Genomic DNA, 16,158 nt, shown 5'->3' on the forward strand with positions numbered 1-16,158 from the left:
AAATAATTAATAAATATTTATTGATATAAAGTATATAAATATGTAAATTATTTATATAACTTAATTATTATATAAAAAATTAAATAACCGATCGAATTCGGATATTTATCGAATCGAATCAGATCATATCCGAATTCGAATTCGATTAATTATTCGGTATGAATAAAATATCTGAATTTGATCGATTAAATATTCGAATTATCCGAATTCAATTCGATTATGTTGAATATCACATTCGAAATCGAATTTTCAAATACCATTTACACCCCTAATACGGATTTTACTCTTACTAGTGATCAGTTGTGGGTCAAACCGCCTAGATCTACACAATCCAGGGAAAGTGTCTGGAAAAACAAATAAACAGTCTAGAAGGTGTTTTGATTTACAAGTGGCTAGTCCTCTGGGGCCATAAATCCATTATTATGTTGCTATAACCATGGAGCCCAACCTTTATCTTTATCAGTAAAAATCAGTCCAGAAGAAGCCAGAAAAAGTCTTGATTCTAATTGTCTGTAGACCCTAACTTTTATAGGATCCACTTTTGGTTGGTCTTGGTCCTATTGATAACCAAAGCATTACAGTCGTTAAGATGTTTTAAGCCTTTGGGCTACTGTATGAACAAAACTAATAGAATTCATTTCAGACCAATAGTAGTACTTCTGTTTAGCAGTTTAATTTTCCTATTGCTGTGCCGTTGGTTTTCTGTGTTTTTTCTGTTGGTGCCTTTGTTTGTATGCTATTCCTAATGGATTGTTCCCAAAATAAACAAACAGTCAAATAGAATCAAAACAAGAATTTTGGCAAAAACAATAGCCTTCAATATCGCCTCCATCTCAGCTTCCAAAATACTGGACAAACATTCACAGAAACCACAAAAGAAGTAGAGTAAGAGAGACCCACCAACCCAGCAAAAGAAGATTAATGGCGGTGCCTTGCAATGTTGATTATGCTTAAACGCAACGGGCGTCCATTGATGCTGTTTAAGGCACGGCGTCTTTTGGACTGTTGTTACAAGCCCCCATCGTTTTCAAAACTGGAATTTGGAAACCCTTCCGTTTTCTGCTAGGCGACACATCTAGTCTTTGTTGGTAAAACGCATCAAAGTTCCGATCTGTCTGGCACTCTTATAACTCTTATATCAATAGGGAGAATGACCAATCAGCCCAGATCAGAATTATATAGTCTCAGGAAATGCATCCTGACCGTAAATTGATGTTAAATTTACGGGCAGAATGTGGGTTAGAGGGGAAAGGGCTAGTAGTAGGAGGGGCTGGAATTCAAAATTCTGCATCGGGTGCATCCGTACTTCTCCGATATCAATATTCTCAACCTTTTCTATATCTGTCTACAGATGCTAATCGTGCATGTCATGCCGTCACCTCTCTCTGAAAATCTCGAGGACATGTTTGACATGATGGGACTGGGAGACACACCATCTTTACCTCAATCTGAAGATTATTGATGAAGACATACAATCACGTGTTGCTTCATTGTTGAGGTATTGGGTTTGATGTGGATTAATCGGAACCCATGTCCCACAGCAAATTTAGTTAAAGTTTGAGCAAATATCTGCTTTACCCATGTTGGGGGGTGAGTCTTTAACAAAGTTAATTACTGTGATGGTTGCTCTTTGTTGGTTGGAGAATCAGAAAAAGTAGAAAAGAACTGATTCTTTACTTCTATAGAGGACTGTTTGGGATTCTGTTATTTTCTCCTCTTATTTTGTGCTTGAAGATGATGGTGGGCTTCTTACTTGAGCAGACGTATATATAGTGGATTGTAGCTGCTCTGACGTCGAATTGGCAGTGAGGCTCATTCTAATGGAAACTGTTGTCTGCAGCTAAGCTCTTCCCCAACTGTTTCCGGTACCTTTTATTAGCAGTCTTTTTATTGTTTTATTATGTGAGATTTTTCAGTACAGTTGGTTACTGCATTTGAGTCTTTTGTATGTTATTTTTGGAGATAATACATGGGTATCTGAAACTCGAAGAAGCTTTCAAGTCAACTGTTTATATACATTGAGCATCTTCCCCAAGCTGAAAAGCTTTTCTTTTGTTCTTTCCTGCTGCTGGTTTGCTGTTGTTATGTTCTGCATCTTTATTTTCTTTTTGTTTCTCATGTATGCAGGTACTGAGCTGAAAGTTTCAAGACCATGTTCTTGTAACTCGAAGAACAAATCCAATCGAAATAGGTCTCCCATGGAGCTCCATCAGATTTTTGAGTCCCGTCGGGTATTTGAAACGAGACTGCTTCAGCTGTTCCTCTGTTGTTTGTTGACTCTGGAAGTCAGGGGCAGGACTCAAAGGTCCACTACTTCCACAGTGCCAAGTGTTGTGAACATAGGAACTCTGCTTACCGTCGACTCCATCATTGGTAAAGTGTCAATGCCAGCAATTTCAGCTGCTGTTGATGATGTTAATTCCGATCCTACCATTCTTGGGCGGACAAAGCTGCGTGTTTCCATGCAGGACACAAATTGCAGTGGATTTCTTGGTACTATAGAAGGTATTGTCTAGTACTAATCACTTAGACATCGTGTTCTTTATAGAATTCAAGTCTGTGTTTCAATTGCCTTGCGGTGGTCTGGTGTTCAGACACTATTTAGTTTACTGCACCATATTTGCAGTCTCCATTTTATTTTCCTTGTGACTCTGCTATTTGCTATTGTCGTTTGGGCTTCTGTAGAGGGACTACTTAAAGATATTATTATTGCTTGGATTGTGAAACGGTTGAAATTCTCGAGTGGCATGTTTAATACTATTATACTACTTTACCAACCAAAATTGGAAACTAAATAACAGTTTAGAAATTAAGTTAGCTGAGTTGGTGTGCATCTTAACTGATGCAATAGACAAATATTTGAAGGTTAAGGAGCTTCATGAATGATGAATCATGAAAATGGGAAGAGGGTTTTCCCGACTTCTATCAATATTCCAAGGTGGTTCTGAATCACAAGGATCTTTATAACCCCACTTGAAGATATCAAAAGAATCTGCATTCTGAAATTCACCCTTCCAAAAAACAAGGACTTGACAAGAATGAACATAAAACAAGACAAATTTGGTAAGAAATGGAATCAGAATAATTTCTGAACCATCTAGATTTTCTTCTGCATCTATGACATTCATCATCATCATCATCATCATCATCATCATCATCATCTTTATCATCATCTCCCTCCTCTCCTTTCTTCTAATCAGTGATGCCAATTTTTTGACCGGAGACTCCCCCTACTATTGCAGCTTTGCAGCTCTTGGAGAAAGATATGGTTGCAATAATTGGTCCACAATCTTCTGTTGTAGCTCATGTGATTACTCATGTTGCTAATGAACTTCATGTGCCACTTCTGTCATTTGCGGCAACAGATCCTACTCTCTCTGCATTACAGTATCCTTATTTCCTCCGCACGACACATAGTGACTTGTTCCAGATGCAGGCAATAGTTGATTTTATCGACTTTAATGGATGGAGGGAGGTAATTGCAATCTTTGTGGATAATGATTATGGGAGAAATGGGATATCTGCATTGGATGATGCTCTGGCTAAGAAACGTTCCAAGATCTCATATAAAGCTGCCTTCCCTCCAGGGGCCTCAAGAAATGTGATTCATGACTTATTAGTTACAGTAATTATGATGGAATCTCGAGTTTATGTTGTACATGTAAATCCTGATTCTGGTTTAACAGTTTTCTCTGTTGCAAACACTCTTCAGATGATGGGCACTGGCTATGTCTGGATTGCAACAGATTGGCTCTCTTCTGTTCTAGATTCATCAGAACCGATGAACCTTGAGAAGATAAATCTCTCAGGGGTGGTTGCACTGCGCCATCACACCCCAGATTCTGACCTCAAAAGGAGTTTCCTTTCTCGGTGGAGCAGCTTACAGCATAAAGGGAATGCTAGCTTAAGCCTGAATTCTTATGCTCTCTATGCCTATGATTCTGTTTGGTTAATTGCTCATGCTCTTGATGAGTTCCTGAATGAAGGAGGAAATATTTCATTCTCTAGTGATCCCAGGTTGCATGATGCAAATGGAAGCACAATGCATTTAACAATGCTTCGATCCTTTGATGGAGGGCAGGTGCTGCTTCAGAAATTGATGACAATAAACTTTACGGGTCTAACTGGTCAGATTCAATATGATTCAGACAGAAATTTGATCCATCCAGCTTATGATATCATTAATATTGGTGGAACTGGGTCTCACATCAGTATAGGATATTGGTCGAATTATTCAGGTCTTTCAGTTGTAGTTCCAGAGGTCTTGTATACAAAGCCTCCTAACACATCTAGCAGTAGCCAACAGCTTAATGACATAGTATGGCCTGGTGGAACCACAAAAAGGCCACGTGGGTGGGTGTTCCCCGATAATGGGAAGCCTCTAAGAATTGGGGTTCCTTATCGAGTAAGTTATAAGGAATTTGTATCAAAGGATAAGGGTGCCCTTGGGGTGAAAGGGTTCTGCATAGATGTCTTTGAAGCTGCAGTGTCCCTGTTGCAGTATTCTGTTCCACATACATACATATTATATGGGAATGGTTCAAGAAATCCTGATTACAATGAACTTGTTGAAATGGTTTACCAAAATGTAAGTATTTTAAGTTAATCATTATAAATTCAATATAGTCCCTGAATTCTTACTTGTTATTGAAAAAGGTACATGTGCAGGTTCAGGACAAAGATTTCAATGTGTCCCATTGGGGGGTTTCTGTGCTGTAAAACTGAGATGATTGGATGATCACAACTTCTCTTTTATTGATATGAAAGCTCAGGATATTTGTGCTGACCATCTGAGGAAAAGCAAATAGTCTGATGGTTATGATATCTAATTAAATCGGTTCTTGGCATAGATCTCCTAGTGGGACCCCATTGAATGGCCTCTCATTTGGTTGACTAGTTTATTTTTGGCTTGAACTGTTCATAACTCCTCTTTATTGTCCACTAATTTTCGGATGTTAAATTGCTGTAGGAAAATTATTTAATTCGTATCCTCTTTTCTTCTTCAGGATTTTGATGCAGCTGTTGGAGACATAACTATTGTTACAAATAGGACAAGGATTGTGGATTTCACACAGCCTTTCATTGAATCAGGCCTTGTCATAGTTGCTCCTGTCCGACAAACAAAGTCTACTGCTTGGGCTTTTCTAAAGCCTTTTACAGTAGAAATGTGGTGTACAACAGGTGCTTTCTTTCTCTTTGTGGGCATTGTTGTTTGGATTCTTGAGCACAGATCGAATTCTGAATTCCGTGGCCCACCAAGACAACAGTTTATAACTGTGTTTTGGTTAGTATCCCAAAACTCTCCATGAAACACCTTTCTTTCTCTAGCACTCCCATCTTAGAGTCCTTATTGCTGTGTTGAATCAATAAATCATGCAATCATTTTGTTTGTAAACTTGGAATGCCAATTGGCTCCAGTACCCTGTTCAAGGGAATTTGAGCCACTCATGGGGGCAACGATGAAACATAACTTAGCACAAACAATAAATAGAGAAATTCAGGACAATTTTGCTAAATACACAAAATAACAGGCCATAGCCAAAACAATAGAAGGCAATATCATACGATAGGAGGGAGGAATACTCAACCCAAGCCAGGAATTGCTCAATCACAATGTAGGAACCACTCAGACCACCAAGGGAGGAGTCATTCAACTCTCAATTTTGACAAAAATACCTGAAACAAACTTATCAACTTTTCCCTCCATGCCGAAGGATAGGGTATTTGTAGACTGAAATGGATGAATCTAGACCCTTTGTGTCCTCCCATGCATGTTAACTATGTTCATCCCTTGAAGGTTAAGAATCAACCCGAGTTCATGATTTCTTAAAGAAAATGTATCACTTATCTACCTACATACAACTCACCAGTGTCCTACTTAATGCACCTTGCAACTTTCTGTGCACTCATTTATGATCCTCTGCTTCCTAACTCACCATACTCTGTATACTACCATGATTCCATGCTTTTCATCCTATTTCATGCATTAAATCTTCCAATGCTTGATCATTTAATCAGCATTGTATAATCATTTGCATGATTTCTATAAAACCACCTAACATTTTTTTTGCTGAGATCTTCAGTTTAGTTTGGTTCAGTTTTCTTGCCCTTGGAACAGAAATATTGTTGATTACCAAAAACAAAAGAAACAGAAATATCGATCAGTTATATTAACTTAAGTACTTTGTGCTTGTCTGGATTTTTTGGTGGTTCTCCAATTTGTGCTGAAAACTAAGTTTCCTCTACTTTGATTTTGGATGCGAGGCATTTTAATCCCCTCACATTTTATTTTTCATATTTCAGGTTTAGTTTCTCAACGATGTTTTTTGCTCACAGTGAGTAAATCTATCCATTATTCTATTCTTCACTTATGGTTTACCAGCATAAATTCTTTATATTAGGTGACTTCTATTGAAGTAGTTCAAACTTTGAGTTCCTTACACCCTACATCTGCTTGGATCCAATGCAGGAGAAAACACTGTGAGCACTCTTGGACGTTTGGTGTTGATCATATGGCTATTTGTAGTGCTAATTATCTCTTCGAGTTATACAGCTAGTTTGACATCAATCCTGACGGTGGAACAGTTGACATCACAGATCGAAGGGATTGACAGCTTGATATCAAGTAATGAACCTATTGGGTATCAGGACGGGTCCTTTGCAAGAAAATATATGATTGAGGAACTCAACATTCCAGAGTCCAGGCTCAAGAACCTAAGAGACCCGAAGGAATATGTTGATGCCCTCCTGCGTGGACCAAAAGGTGGTGGGGTTGCTGCAATTGTTGATGAACTACCTTATGTTCAGATTTTCTTGTCCAATACCAATTGCAGATTCAGGATTGTGGGACAGGAGTTCACAAAAAGTGGATGGGGATTTGTAAGTATCAACCTCTACCTTCTCTGCTCTTACCTTGGACAAGCAAATAGTTTTGTATTATAATGCCCATGTTGAATTGTTTAATTAGCTGAGGTCTTGGATTTCAGTGTAGATGGTTGAAGGATAAACTGGTGGCTATACAATTCACCAATTCTTGGAAATTTAGTGAGGCTATGTGTTACTGATTCTTTGCTGGTATTCCCAAATTTCCATAAATATTGGACTCTTTTACAGTGGTATAATTTCAAACAATTATTACCCATCCTTGTTTTACACCTAGGAATGTCAACTTCAAGTAGTATTACTGACACTTTTCATCACACTTGGAAGTCTCTACTTCAACTTTCGTTCTCATACATAGAATGAATAATTCCCTCCATGCAAATTCTGATAATGCTTTAAAATGGAATTCTCTTCTATCATTCATTCCAATATACCTGAAACTCTTTTGAAATACCCATAAGGTTATTAATGTTTCAGTTTATTATGAGAACTTGGCTAGTTTGGAACATATCATGTTTTTCTTTTTTTTCTAATTTGTTGCAAGAATATTCCTTGAAATTCTCTTGTTGAAAAATTCAAAGTTGTAAATTTTTATATGGACCTAAACCTAGATTTCCTCCATCTTGGCAGGCATTCCAGAGGGACTCCCCTCTCTCTGTTGATTTGTCAACCGCCATCCTTCAGCTCTCAGAGAATGGTGATCTCCAGAGGATCAATAATAAATGGTTGTCAACAAATGACTGCTCCATGGAAGTTGAAGATGTAGATTCCAACCGGTTGTCTCTCAGTAGTTTTTGGGGCCTCTTTGTCATGTGTGGTATTGCATGCTTCATTGCACTTCTTGTGTTTTCCATTAAGGTACTTCGTCAGTACCGCAGGTATGACTCAGAGGTGGAGGAGGATGAAGAAGACTCCAATTCAGTGTCTCAGCAAGCAACCCGCTCAACTAGCTTCAAGAACCTAATTGAGTTTATTGATAAGAAAGAAGAAGAGATCAAGAACAAGCTCAAGAAGAAGGTAAATGATAGTAAGCAACAACAAAGTAATAAGAGCTCAGATGGAGAGTCTAGTTCTTGAGAAGTGTAGAGAAGATGGGCCGAATGGCCCATAGGTTGCTTATTCCTTCTTGTTATTTATGTTTCTTTTTTGTAATGGGCCTTATTCTGGGTCCATCCTGTCAATATTAAGTTCTGTGTAAATTCTTGCCCAACTAAGGGCCTCTTTGTAATTATTCAAATATTTCTAATAAAACAGTGTTAGGGGGCTGAGAGAGTGTGAGTTCGAAATCCTCTTCTCAGACCCTCATTGCTGAACCCTCAACTTTCTTCTCTTCAGTTTTCTTCATGGTATCAGAGCATATCTAAACTTCAGTATCCTAGGGCTAGAAGCTTGACTCGTGTTGCCTGATTCTTGGAGGTCATTGGAAGTGCCCAAGACTTGAATCTCTTGGAGAAGTGGTTTGGTGGCCAAGAAGAATCAGAGAAAAGAAAAGGGGAAGAGGAACAGTTTAGTTCTGTTTAAGCTCAAAACTGTAAGTTGTACTCAGATTTCTGGGTTCAGTTTTCTTCTGGTTCGAAACTGTAAGTTGTACTCAGATTTCTGGGTTCAGTTTTCTTTCGGTTGTTCTGTATTGCTTTCGACTGTGTTTGGACTGTTGAATTGTCCGAAAGCTTTGGTTGTCCTGTACTACCTTCGGCTGCCATTGAATCTGGTTTAACCTAGAAATTTCTGGGTTGTTTTTCACTCCTTATTGGACTGTCAAACAGCCGAAACATCCCTGTAACAAGGTTGTGGATTGTTGCTTATATCTGGCTGTTTTTGGGGGGCTGTACGAACAGTTCTTGATGCCTTTTTTTCTCCTCTTGATAGTGGGGTTGTCTCTATTGCCCACACTATTGTTTGTAAAAAGGGTACTTCGGCTGAGTGCCAAGTGGTATTTACTTTAAAGTCCAGATTTGAAAAAGGTACTTCGGCTGAGTCTAGAAGTTTCTATTTTACTTCTTGAAGGCTGAACTCAGTGTATTGCCTTCTTGTGGTCGGCTGAACTCTGTTCTTGCTTGTCCTTATTCAGTATACTTGTAGAAGTCATCTGAAATCATATTTGGAGTGTTTACATGATGTACTCCTCAGTGTTTGAAAACAAAAGTGGTGCTGAATATGGACTGGTTCAGGGGACTCCAAGTGACTCCTTATTGACTGTGACCACAGTTAAACTAGATGGAACTAATTATCTGGCATGGTCACAATTAGTAAAGATTCATGTATGTAGTAGAGGAAAGTGGAGGTTCATTTCTGGGAGTAAGAAGGCTCCCCCAGAAGATGATCCATCCTACGAGAAATGGATGCAAGAAAATTACACTGTCATTGGGTGGCTTGTGAACTCAATGCAGCCACAAATTAGTCAACACTACCTATGGATGAATTCAGCAAAGGAAATTTGGGACAGTGTTGCAGAAACCTATTCCCAAAAACTCAATGTGGCCCGGGCATATAAATTGAGAAGTGATGTAAAGAATTTAAGGCAAGGAGAGAAACCTCTTGCTGTATATTTCCCAACCCTTAAGTCCCTATGGCAAGAGATTGACCTAATAGAAGCTGTAACTTGGGACACCACCAATGATGCAGAGACCTATAGAAAATTGGTTGAAAGGAACAGGGTTTTTGAGTTCTTAACTGGACTAAACCCAGAATATGATATCACAAAACAGAATATTCTTTCCAAGGAGTGTGTCTCTTTGTCACAAGCTTATGCATTGGTGAGTAGTGAAGAGAGCAGAAGGGTTGTTCAGGTTCAAGGGGCTGATATTAATGATCACTTTGCCAATATGGGGATTAAACCTAAAGGTAATGCTGGAACTTCTAGTGGCACAGGAAAGAAAGAAGTTATATGTGAGTACTGCAAGAAGCCGAAGCACACCAAAGACAAGTGCTGGAAGTTACATCCTAACCTTGTTCCCATTCGGTTTCAGAAAAAACATGATAGTAAAAGATCAGGAAGTGCAAATGTAACTGTCGGGCCAGATAGTGAAGAGATGTCTGCTTCTGCACAATTGGCAGCTATGAGAGCAGAATATGAAAAGTTTGGGAAGATGATTAGTCAACTGAGTGATGTGACATCTCCTTCTAACCCTTCAGAAAATTTTACTACTTCAGCATTTGCTCATTCAGGTATAAGGGCTTCTGTCAATCATGCTACCTCTTCAGGTAATCTCAAGATCCCTTGGATTATTGACTCAGGTGCTTCTGACCATATGACCAATCTGTCTACCTTGTTTGTTTCATATGACTTACTTCCTGGACGTGATAAAATCACTTTAGCTGATGGTTCATTTGCCCCTATCTCTGGTAAGGGAACCATCAAGGCTACGAATTCCTTGTACCTACCTTCTGCCCTTCATGTACCTAAACTAAATACAAATCTGTTGTCTGTGAGTAGTTTAACCAAGTCACTAAACTGTTGTGTAACTTTTTTCCTTCCTACTGTGTTTTTCAGGATCTGGAGTCTCAGAAGGTGATTGGGAGTGGCCATGAGGCAAACGAAATATACATGCTTGATACTCCGGGACAATGCACTAATCATCTTGGGAATGTTGCTATTGGATCTGTCTCTTCAGAGTCTGTTAGTCGGATTATGTTGTGTCATTATCGTTTTGGTCATCTGTCTTTTTCTACCTTGACTCATCTATTCTCTGAACTGTTTAAGGGAATTAGTCTGTCCAGGCTACAAATATTTTATCCTGTTTATTGATGATTTTTCACGGTTCACTTGGATATTCCTGATGAAATCCCGTGATGAAGTTCCAAGACTTGTAAAACAATTCCATGAATTTGTTCTAACCCAATTTGATACCAGGATTAAGATCTTCAGATCGGACAATGCAAAAGAATACTTTGGGAAAAACCTATCCTGCTATCTTTCTGACATGGGGGTTATTCATCAAAGCTCATGTGCTAGGACCCCAAAACAAAATGGGGTTGCTGAGAGGAAAAACAAGCATATTGTTGAGGTTGCAAGAAGTATCTTATTTGCCTCACATGTTCCTACCAGGTTTTGGGGTGATGTACTTACTGCTACCTACCTTATAAACCGCATGTGATCCAGGGTTTTGGGGTTTAAGTCTCCCTTCACTCTTCTTCATCTGGACAAGGATATTTTTCCTGTTCCTATTCGTGTCTTTGGCTGCACCTGTTATGTACATGTTCCAAGTGTCCAAAGGCATAAATTTGAACCCAAAGCTCAAAAGTGTATCTTCCTTAGTTATTCCCCCACACAGAAGGGTTATTGTTGTTTTGATCCAAAGTCTGGCAATTGGTATGTCTCAATGGATGTCATCTTTGATGAGCTTTCCCCCTTTTATGGTTCCTCTCCAAAAGGATATTGTCCACAGGGGGAGAATTTGACACATGTGTTTGCTCTTCCTCTTCCTGTCCCTGTTGAGTCTCTTGATGTATCTGCCTCTCCTTCAAATGAATCAAGGGTGGATCAGTCGCTCCATTCTCCTTGTCCCAGTACTCTACCCCCTCGTCCTATCCTCAATCCCAAGGTGTATCACAGGCAAAGATCCAGAAATGTGCAGGTTGTTTCTCCTACAACACATGAGCCTCGTACACTTCCAGTCATAGCAGAGACAACAGGTACTGTTTCAGCACCTTTGGATTCATCCTTTCCTGACCTTGATATTCCCATTGCTGTTAGAAAAGGAAAACGGAAGTGCACTGCACACTGCATTTCCAAGCACCTTTCATACAGTTTGCTTTCACCTTCATACTTTGCCTATCTCTCTTCTGTTGCTTCTCATCCTATTCCCAGGTCTGTGTCAGAAGCTCTTAAGATTCCAGAATGGAGGGATGCTATGAGATCTAAAATCGATGCCCTACACAAGAATGACACATGGAAAGTGGTGGATTTGCCTGAAGGGAAGGATCCTGTTGGTTGCAAGTGGGTCTTTACTATCAAATACAGAGTTGATGGCACCATTGAAAGGTATAAGGCTAGGCTGGTTGCAAAAGGCTATACACAGACATATGGAATTGATTATTTAGAGACTTTTGCACCTGTTGCCAAGATGACATCTGTGAGGGTTCTTCTATCTTTAGCTGCTCACTTTGACTGGCCCCTTTATCAATTGGATGTGAAGAATGGATTTCTGATTTGTGAGTTACATGAGGAGGTTTACATGTCTCTTCCTCCAGGGATGTATGGAACTGATATGAAAGGGAAGGTATGCAGGCTGAAAAAATCTCTTTATGGACTAAAACAGTCCCCTAGAGCATGGTTTGAGAGATTTAGAATAGTACTTGTTAACTTTGGTTATGTGTAGACACAGTCCGATCATACTCTTTTTGTGAAGAGGAGTGGACCTCTGGCAGTATACCTCATTGTGTATGTAGATGATATTGTAGTGATTGGTAATGATGCCTCAGGAATTCATGATGTAAAATCTTTTCTACATACAGAGTTTGAGATTAAAGATTTGGGAGAATTAAGATACTTTCTTGGCATAGAAGTGGTTCGATCCAAGGACGGGATTCTTATCTCTCAAAGGAAGTATGTTCTTGACTTACTCTCTGAAACTGGAAAGATGGGTGCTAGACCAGTTGCTACTCCTATTGATATGAGTCATAAACTCTCAGCCTCAGAAGGAACATTGTTAGAAGACAAAGGAATCTTTCAAAAACTTCTTGGGAAACTTTTGTACCTATGCATGACTCGGCCAGATATTGCATATGCAGTCAGTTGCATTAGCCAATTCATGCATGCTCCCCGAGACACTCATATGGCAGCTGCGGAGAGAATCCTATGTTATTTGAAGGGCTCCCCAGGAAAGGGTATTCTGTTTACCAAGCATGGTCATATGAAACTTGAAGCCTACACCGATGCTGACTGGGTCGGGAACATTGATGACAGAAGATCTACCTCTGGGTATTGCAGCTTGGTAGCTGGTAATGTTATTTCTTGGAGAAGCAAGAAACAATCGATTATTGCTCAGTCTTCTGCTGAAGCGAAATACAAGGCCATGGCACATGGGGTTTCTGAATTATTATGGCTAAAATATTTGATGGAAGAACTTGGAGTTGAATATGACAAGCCAATGATGTTGTACTGTGATAATCAGGCTGCCATCAACATTGCTCACAACCTAGTGCAACATGATAGAACCAAGCATATTGAAGTTGATCGACACTTCATTTGGAAAAGGGTCTCTTCGGGTGAAGTGTGTCTTCCTTTCATCACATCTGAAGGACAGTTGACAGATTTTCTCACCAAAGGCATTCCCAAGGCAAAACTTCAGCATGATATCAGCAAGCTTGGCATGATTGACATCTATGCTCAGCTTGAGGGGGAGTGTAGAGAAGATGAGCCGAATGGCCCATAGGTTGCTTATTTCTTCTTGTTATTTATGTTTCTTTTCTGTAATGGGCCTTATTCTGGGTCCATCCTGTCAATATTAAGTTTTGCGTAAATTCTTGCCCAACTAAGGACCTCCTTGTAATTATTCAAATATTTCTAATAAAACAGTGTTAGGGGGCTGAGAGAGTGTGAGTTCGAAATCCTCTTCTCAAACCTTCATTGCTGAACCCTCAACTCTCTTCTCTTCAGTTTTCTTCAAGAAGCTTTGTATATTACGACCTTCATTTTCAGTATGAGGAACCATAAGTTGGGTGGATGAGTATATAAATTCCTCATACAGTTTTCAGTGGAAAATGAGAAAATTAAAATACCAGAAAGATAGGTACCAATTGTTGTAGACAAAGCTCATAATTCAATCAATTTCTTGAATGAGTACAGCTTTCCAATGTATTGAAAATCCTGGCCTTGCATTTTTGACTAATTAGAACTTAGAATGTTGATGGTAACCATAGACTGGGCTGGGTATATAAAGGAAAAACATAGATATGTGTAGAATCCTAATACCAGTGACCAAGCAACTGTGTCAGGAAGAAGTCCAACTTGGAGGTTTCAATCACTGTTGGAAAAAAAAATTGATGGAGCGCGATCTGGAAGCTCCTAGTTGGGGAACTACTTGGATGTACTCGCGTGGTGAGCTGGATCAATCTGCAAAATAATGCTCAAAGGGACCTGGGTGGATGATTCGGTGAGGTCGCTTCGATGCTTAAGTCAGTATACTGTGTGTTTGTGAGCTAAAGTAAGAATGTTGGAGAGCTTGAATGTGAGTAATCGCGCATACCTTTTCGTGTCATTGGGGTTGGTGCCTTTATATAGGCTTTGTTTGGCGTGGGCTTCATGCACCGCATTTGAGATTTCTGGGAGGTCGCCTAACCGGTCCGAGATCCTTAGAGGTAACCATCACGCACGTTGGCCATCCTTTGGAACACTCGGTACGTGGGCCAACTTCCGAGAAACTTGTGAGTGTTGGGATATGCATACCAAATTTGTCAGCGAGCACAACTCGCAAGTCACCTCCTGGACCTCAGTCAGGTCGGCAAGCCCTCGAAGGAGGTCGCTCCTCGCATCGAAGTCACATCAACTAGTGATGATGTGCTACAGGTCGGCCCTAGTCGAGGTGCTCCTAGTCGGCCTAAGTTATGGTTGAAGTCGCTAGATTGGTGGTAAAGGCAGGTTGCCAGGTCAAGGCGAAGACGAACTACGATCTGGGATTCCAAATCATCACCTAGGTGGCGTTTGGGTGTCGTCCAGCTGTTTCGAGATACTGTATGTCACAGTGTCATTGGAGGGCCAAATCCGCCCTCATAAAAAATCAAGCTACTTCAAAGTACTAAGTTTGATATTGATACAGATAAATGTATTATGTGGTGTCTAAAGAGTGTTTACATGTATATAAGGATCAATGACAGCTTGCTTGGGATGTTGATGATCAAGGAATCATTAAAAAACTGCTGTTAATATTCTTCGATTTGGAAAATTCATAGGGAAAGAATTTATTTTGCCAGGTGGCCATTAGCCTTTAGGGCCTTACCCAATAACCATGCCTAAGTAAAATGTCGTTTTGGGCTTTAAATGCTTAAATGCTCATAGCCTTCAAGTGCAAACAGACCATGCATTAATTCTTGGTACTACATAAGCTTTATAGAATGATTGTTGAGAGAGAGAGATGGTCTATCATCTTTGTCCAATTAATCTCTATCTTTTCAGTAGCGTTTCTAGATCCTTAGAGCAGACAGCGCGTGGTAAGTTTGGAGGTGCAATACCCATTTACAGGTCACGTGTTACAGTCCAAGATTTAACCTTTTATATGAATATTAGATAAGCTCTGCAAATGCAAGACTGCAAGGTACGTGACAGAGCTGATTCATTATGTCACGTGCCTGCAACACACAGAAATGCAGTCACGTGAAATGGGCTGCCGTGCAAGATATAACCTGGATACTGCAAACCAAGGATGGTTAACAAGAAACAAGAATGTATCATGAAAGGAACGGATATGAGAACTTAGGACAAAAGAGGAATTCAACGAATTGAGGACAAAATGAATCATCAACATCATCATCCCAACCAATATGGGGTCTATTACATGAGTGCTGTTTTGTTTATTTTCATATTAATTGTTAAATTATAATTGCTCAAACCATTTCTTATTATTTCAATCCATATCCTTTTTGTTTTGCCCTAACAAATGGAATTCGGATTAATTGAACGTTTTAGCTGTGGAGTCAATGATAATGCCCGGTGAAAAAAATACATGGGATCACACTGAGAGGTTGAATGATTGTGGAAGGAATGCATTTTATGACTGGTGCGGAAGGTTATTATTGCTTTCACAGCCTGTTGGCTATTGCGTTCAATTAATCCCATCTCCCTGTGATGCTGCCAAACCCCAATCCAAAACATGAAACCGTACGAATAAGACACAGCTTATTTTCATTGGACTTGTCGCTTGGGGTTACACCCATGGGCCATGGTCTTCTATATAGTTGGGCTCAGCATCCAAGCCTTCAATGGAGACATTTTGCAGAAACTGGCCCACCGTGGTTTAACCTGGATTAGGATAGTGGGATAGTGGGATTTGTCTATATATATATATAAAGCAGGACGGTCCACGTCATCATGCATTTCTTTTCTCCATTACTCCCACCCTGCATTTTCCTTGACTCTCTCTTCTTTTTCCTTTTCACCACTCCCATTAACCTATGCCATCATTCCCAACCCAATTACCTAAAAATATTCATAAAATCTCTCTCTCAGATTACCTCTTCTAAGCCACTAGGAACATGTTAGCCCACTCCCCAATCAATTTCTAAAATCTCCCCCCAATCTATATCCACTCTCTCTCATTTAAAATGTTCATATTAATT

General features: G+C 39.7%; 1 protein-coding gene across 4 annotated transcripts; it reads left to right on the plus strand.

Annotated features, from left to right (window-relative positions):
* Positions 1–913: 913 nt before the first annotated feature.
* Positions 914–8,135, plus strand: LOC104604851 (glutamate receptor 3.5-like). Of its 4 annotated transcripts, XM_088903457.1 has the most exons (8): positions 914–1,590; positions 1,762–1,865; positions 2,128–2,505; positions 3,243–4,588; positions 5,007–5,284; positions 6,304–6,335; positions 6,470–6,879; positions 7,513–8,135. In XM_088903457.1, exons 3-8 carry the CDS (start codon positions 2,199–2,201, stop codon positions 7,957–7,959), a joined length of 2,820 nt encoding a protein of 939 aa, XP_088759583.1. In that variant the 5' UTR covers positions 914–1,590; positions 1,762–1,865; positions 2,128–2,198; the 3' UTR covers positions 7,960–8,135. The 4 variants fall into 4 exon arrangements, with proteins under 4 accessions (XP_088759583.1, XP_088759580.1, XP_010267713.1 ...); XM_088903454.1 differs by having other exon boundaries at positions 914–1,865; XM_010269411.3 differs by lacking the exons at positions 914–1,590; positions 1,762–1,865 and adding an exon at positions 6,987–7,074 and having other exon boundaries at positions 1,923–2,505; positions 7,513–7,651.
* The last annotated feature ends 8,023 nt before the right edge of the window (positions 8,136–16,158 follow it).

Source organism: Nelumbo nucifera, chromosome 1, assembly GCF_055504915.1.
Source record: "Nelumbo nucifera cultivar China Antique chromosome 1, China Antique-T2T, whole genome shotgun sequence".
Taxonomy (NCBI): Eukaryota; Viridiplantae; Streptophyta; class Magnoliopsida; order Proteales; family Nelumbonaceae; genus Nelumbo; species Nelumbo nucifera.

What these genes read in the sequence shown, in the direction of transcription:
- LOC104604851 (XM_010269407.3), top strand. Translation starts at nt 2,085, where the DNA reads ATGTTCTGCATCTTTATTTTCTTTTTGTTTCTCATGTATGCAGGTACT. An exon ending in TTGAAATGGTTTACCAAAAT is followed by an intron (nt 4,589 to 5,006) that starts GTAAGTATTTTA and finishes TTTCTTCTTCAG; the next exon opens with GATTTTGATGCAGCTGTTGG. An exon ending in CAAAAAGTGGATGGGGATTT is followed by an intron (nt 6,880 to 7,512) that starts GTAAGTATCAAC and finishes CCATCTTGGCAG; the next exon opens with GCATTCCAGAGGGACTCCCC.